General features: G+C 42.2%; 1 protein-coding gene across 1 annotated transcript; it reads left to right on the top strand.

Moving 5' to 3' along the window:
- The first annotated feature begins 4,746 nt into the window (after positions 1–4,746).
- On the top strand, positions 4,747–5,684 carry LOC125110226 (olfactory receptor 52B4-like). Its single transcript, XM_047747261.1, is given in 2 exon segments — positions 4,747–4,990; positions 4,993–5,684. Coding segments are annotated over 2 exon segments (936 nt in total).
- Positions 5,685–6,000: the final 316 nt, after the last annotated feature.

The raw sequence follows: 6,000 nt of genomic DNA on the forward strand, positions 1-6,000 counted from the left end.
TGTGGAGAAAGGGGAACGCTCTGACACTGTTGGTGGGAATGCATGTTGGTGCAGCCACTTTGGAAAACAGTGTGGAGGTTTCTCAAAAAATTAAAAATAGAGCTACCCTATGATCCAGCAATTGCACTACTGGGTATTTGCCCCAGAGATACAGATGTAGTGAAAAGAAGGGCCATATGTACCCCAAGGTTCATAGCAGCAGTGGCCACAGTCACCAAACTGTGGAAAAAGCAGAGATGCCCTTCAACAGAAGAATGGATAAAGATGTGGTTCATATACACAATGAAATATTACTCAGCCATCAGAAACGTGTTTCTTTTTTAAACAACAAAACTCCCCCAAATGAGATAAATCCTTTAGAGTCTGAAAGGCAATAACCTAATATTATGAATATGTCAATAACTTTTTTATTTTTAATTATTCCCTATCCCTCACAACCCATATCCAATCTCCCCTAAAGTTTCTTGATTGTATAATCATATTCTGACTGTTTCTGCTTTCACTTCACTCTAGATCCAGTAAACAGGGAGCATAATTCTTCAGCCTCATTCTGTTGGTCTGAGCAAATCCTGAGGCCATCACAGATGCAAGGGACCAGGTAATAGACTGTCCTTCATGATGGGGGAATTGGCTTGTATGTGCGGTAGACTGAAGAGCTACTGGCTGCCGTTTGTGTAGATGGCCAGCTACACTTGACAAACTATCAGACTGACCAATATTCAAAAGCTTGACATATGCTATGCTGGCAAGGCTGTGAGAAAAAGTTGCTTCCATACATTGCTGGCATGAACGAAAGTAGGATAGTCTCTAAGAAGGGAATCTTTCTGTGTACAATCCGAATGCGAATGCATTTACCCCTCAGGCAAGGTCATCTTACTTCTAGACATAGACTGTAAGATCTATCAAGAATTATCCAACTGAAGGGCGCCTGCATGGCTTGATAGGTTAAGCCTCTGCCTTTGGCTCAGGTCATGATCTCAGGGTCCTAGGATCGAGCCCCGCATTGGGCTCTTTGCTCAGTGGGGAGCCTGCTTCCCTCGCCCCTCTGTCTGCCTCTCTGCCTACTTATGATCTCTCTCTCTCTCTCTCTCTGTCAAATAAATAAATAAAATCTTAAAAAAAAGAATTATCCCACTGAAGAAGAGAGAGAAAAAATAATATAAAAAAGCAAAGTCTCAGGTCTTGGTACAACAATGTCAAAATATATATTGTTGGGGTTTCAAAATGAAATGAGAGAATAGGACAGAAAAATGTTTTCTAAGAAATATTTGCTGAGTATATCTAAATGAGGTAAATATAATGAGCTTGCTGAGATTCAAGAATCTTCCTGAACTTCAGAGACGATAAACACAAGGAAAGCTCTGCCTAGGCCCATCCAAATTGAACTGAAAATTAAGATGAAGGGAAAAGTCTTGAATGCAGCCTAAGGAGTCAATCAAAGGCTATAGAAACTTGGCTAAGGTCATCAAGAAACACATGCCTTTACTAACTGTTAAGCTTGTACATTTATATACCCTTAGACAACAGAGTTCAACATCAGATTCATGACTGCAATTTGAAACTCATGAAAGTTTCACGTCATCCTTCTTACGAAGAATAAAACACTAAAAACTGGGACCGTCTTAATTGTGAGCATTTATATTACAATTTCAGCAAAAGAGGCATGCAGCAAGGCTGGCTTAGGTGGTAGAAAGTTTCTGTATCAGAGCATCTGTAGAGAAATGAGAGAAATGGAGCAGGAAGAGGTGAAGGGGGGTGGGCAATGGTTTTAGAGACCCAGCCCACCTGGGATGAGGGTGAGGCTGGTGGAGAGGCCCTGTCCCTGGGGCTCTGGTGTAGTGCTCCCTCAAGGGCTCTCATGACAGAGCATAAACAGCCCAATTGCTGTCCTCATGTCAGTTCCTGAAGACTCAATCTAAGGCTGTTGAGTGCATGTCTGTCTGGGAGTAGAAAGGCTCCTGGATCAAGGTAAGGACTGGGCTGGTGGTGTGTCCCAGACAGGCCAGAGGTGACAGGACTCTTGGAGGCTATTGATATGTGGATGAAGAATGGAAAATTGGAGACGCCAATCTGGTTCGTCATGGCCAATGAGGAGAGGGAGTTCTGGGAAGGTGGGTACATGTGCTATCTGATGTTACTGACAGTTAGTAGATAAAGAGATGCCATCCAAAAAGTAACACGTACCTTAGTAATTAGGCTGGGTATGAGATAACAGAAAGATACTGACTAAGACTGCAGACACATCTTGGCAAATATGAGAAGAGCCCTGGGAAGGATGGGGACCTGCGCTGGGCTTTAGAAAGCAGGGTGTGGGAGGAAGGGCTTTGAGGAGACAGCCAGGCTCTCTTGGGCAGATGTGAGAAGAAAGTGGGAGGGAGGGATGTCTGAGAGGGGATGTGGAGGATGAAGATGTGTTAGAACAAGGTCATTCCAACAGAAGACCAGTTGAACAGGGAGCTCTCCATTCCCTGAGCTCCCTAGTTTTGGTCTTCGGCTGAATTACTAAAGATATTCCTGCTTCTCCCTTCCTGCAACCATCTGGCATCAGCAGCTTCTATGATATTCCCTCACCTCAAGCCCCTGGCTGTGCGCATTGTGTCTTTGCTAGCCTTTGCCTTCACAGAGCTGCTACATGCTTTCTAGAGACAGTGCCCTCCTTCAAGGCCAGCTGGACTCCCTTGAGTACCTAAAGGTAGAACTGTTTCTCCCATCACCTGGAGCTGATTTTCCTCCCCAGAAAGAAAAAAAGCAGAGGCACCAAGAGGGGGAGTCAGAGGGTGGAAGATACGATGTTAATGAGCATAAGCTATAACTCAGCTACTGAGATAGGTATTTTGGGATATTCTTCCTCAGAGGGAATAAACATTTGTCCCCAATTCTCCAAAGCTACCTGTATAAATTTGATTCATTCTCAAATCATAAGCCCCTAGGTTTGTGGGAGGGTCTCAGTTTTTCATATCACCAGTTTGTACTATGTGCTTGAAAAATAGTTTCATGCTCAAAATATACTTGCCGAAGGACTAATGAATGAAAGTTGACTGGCAAACATATGATAAAATTTCTACCTTCAACAAAATATTCTAAATTTGATGCTGTTGCATGCCCAGCAAAAATGAGCTTTCTCCTTTCCAATTTCAGTAGTTTTTAGTTTCCTAAGGTGTGAACCCAAGGAATTCCTCCCTCACCTTGGGGTCACAGGCCCCCAATATTCTCTCATCTCTGTCAATGTTCTCTCTTAAAGGGCTTATGACTTTCTTTCACAATTTTTTTATTGTGTTTGTCACCATACATCATTAGTTTTTGATGTGGTGTTCCAAGATTCATTGTTTACATATAACACCCAGTGCTCCATGCAATCTGTGCCCTCCTTAATATCCACCACCAGGCTCACCCAACCCCCCACCCACTTCCCCTCCAAAACCCTCAGTTTGTTTCTCAGAGTCCACAGTCTCTCATGCTTTGTCTCCCCCTCCGATTTCCCCTCTTCACTTTTCCTTTCCTTCTCCTAGTATCTTCCATGTTATTCCTTATGTTCAACATATGAGTGAAACCATATGATAATTGTCTTTCTTTGCTTGACTTACTTCCCTTAAGATAATCCCCTCCAGTTCCATCCATGTTAATAGAAACTGGTGGGTCTTCATCCTTTCTGATGGCTGAGTAATATTCCATTGTATATATGGACCATATCTTCTTTATCCATTCATCTGTTGAAGGGCATCCCAGCGCTTTCCATAGTTTGGCCTTTGTGGACATTGCTGCTATAAACATTGGGGTATATGGACTCATAACTTTCTTCTTATGGGTAAGCAAATTATGTGATAGATTCTGAAATTTCAAATCTCATTTCTATCCATACTTGGTTTGTGACATTTGGCGATTCACATTCACTGGGTGTCATTTACTCTTAGTGTGAAATGGGAAAAATACCCAATTCCTGGAGTGGATCTTCAGTATCTAAATACAAAAAAATATGAAGGACTACAAAGTGTTTACTATAATCTCTGGCATAAATAGATGTATAACAAATACTGGATTAATTTCTCTGTGACTGTATAATATTCTATTCCTAGAATACCACTAGCCATTTAGAATCCTGTCTCTTCAGCCAATTACTATTCCAATAAATGTCCACAAGTAACCTTCTAAAGTAGCGTAATTGTTCTAAATTATTGGCTTCAAGACGTCTACTGGCTGCCCCCTGTGTAAAGGATGGATGGAGTCTATGTATGAAGTTGTGATTAACTCTTCACCATCAGGAAAAATCTGCCTGTGCTGTCCCTCCCCTGCCCCCTTTCAGCGTTTTCTGTGCATCAGCTACCCTGGGCTGGAAATGTTTCAAGAATGCAAACCTTTTTCATGGTGATTCCCCCTTTTCCTTCTTTACCTTATGTTAAATGACTCAATCTCAAAGTCAAGAATCATCTTGTAATTGCCTTCAGCCCCTCTGCCCCCACCGCCCTGTCTCCTTCCTACATTCATAACCACCTGCTTGTAGGGAAAGAACATACAACAATAGTTTTGGTTATTGGAAACATGTATCCTTTAATTAGAGTGTCACTCATTGAGGGCAGAGAATATATTCTATTCACCATTGTATGTTTCTTATTATTTGCATGTTCCATGAAAACAGAGTTTAAGATATGCCCAAGTCTCCTAGTGTCTTCACGAAGAATATTGCAAGAAATCTGTGTTTTCTCCTGTCTGTGGGCATAGGAGGTGAGGTTCTGAAAGATCTCCCCAGGCATGACTTCTTTAAACCACACTGCTGTTAGCCACAGAGTCTTCTGTCTGTTGGGCAAACCTGGCCTTGAAGACCAGCACATATGGATTTTGATCCCCTTCATCATTTCCTATGTCATTGCCCTGCTTGGGAATGGCCTGCTCATCTGCATTATTATCATAAAGAGCAGCCTCCTTGAACCCATGTATTTCTTCCTCTGCATGCTGGCTGGAGCAGACCTTGTGCTCTCCACCTGCATAGTACCCCAGGCTTGGCCATCTTCTGGTTCCATGCTGGGGAGATCTCTCTGGATCAATGCATCACTCAGGTTTTTTTCTACTCTTCCACCTTCATCTCTGAGTCAGGGATCCTGCTGATGATAGCGTTTGACCGCTACATTGCCATATGCTACCCCCTGAGATACACCACTATTTTTACAGGTGCACTGATTGGGAAAGTCGGTATGATCATCTTCCTCAGAAGTTATGGTACAATTTTCCCCATAATATTTCTTCTGAAAAGATTGACTTTCTGCCAAAATAATATTATTCCACACACCTTTTGTGAACACATTGGTTTGGCCAAATATGCTTGTAACGACATTCGAGGGCACATCTGGTATGGACTTTTTGTCATCATATCGACAGTGGTCTTAGATGTCCTGTTAATATTTGTTTCTTATGTGCTGGTTCTCCATGCTGTCTTCCACATGCCTTCCCGAGATGCTCACAACAAAACTCTCAACACGTGTGACTCCCATGTCTGCATCATCATCCTCTTTTATGGGCCTGCGATCTCCACAAGTCTTATTCAGCGGTTTGGGCACCACATTCCACCTCATATCCACATCTTATTGGCTAATGTCTGCATTCTGGTTCCACCTATGCTGAATCCCATCATTTATGGGATTAAGACCAAGCAAATCCGGGAGCAGGTGTCTTACATATTTTTTCCAAAGTAGAAATAACCTTGGCAGAAGAACAGCATTTTTAGCATCTCTAGCTATCAGTGAAAGTGTAGTGAAATTGGTGCATGGTGTGGGTCAACTGAAACAGTAGGAAAAACTTAGTAAATTTAATTTATGGAGCAAATTTATCAGGAAGTTTGCAGGAGTCATATTTTCTATTGGTCAAATAACCTCAGAGAGTTTTGTCATGTCTGGCTGGGCCAACTACTGTCTGCAAAGAACCCAAGATGGCATGAATTTTTTTTTCCTGAAGTTTGTCCTTTTAAACAATAGCCTGATTATTAGAAATGCATCAATAAGAGCAGTGTTC

Source organism: Lutra lutra, chromosome 10, assembly GCF_902655055.1.
Source record: "Lutra lutra chromosome 10, mLutLut1.2, whole genome shotgun sequence".
In the NCBI taxonomy this organism is placed as follows: Eukaryota; Metazoa; Chordata; class Mammalia; order Carnivora; family Mustelidae; genus Lutra; species Lutra lutra.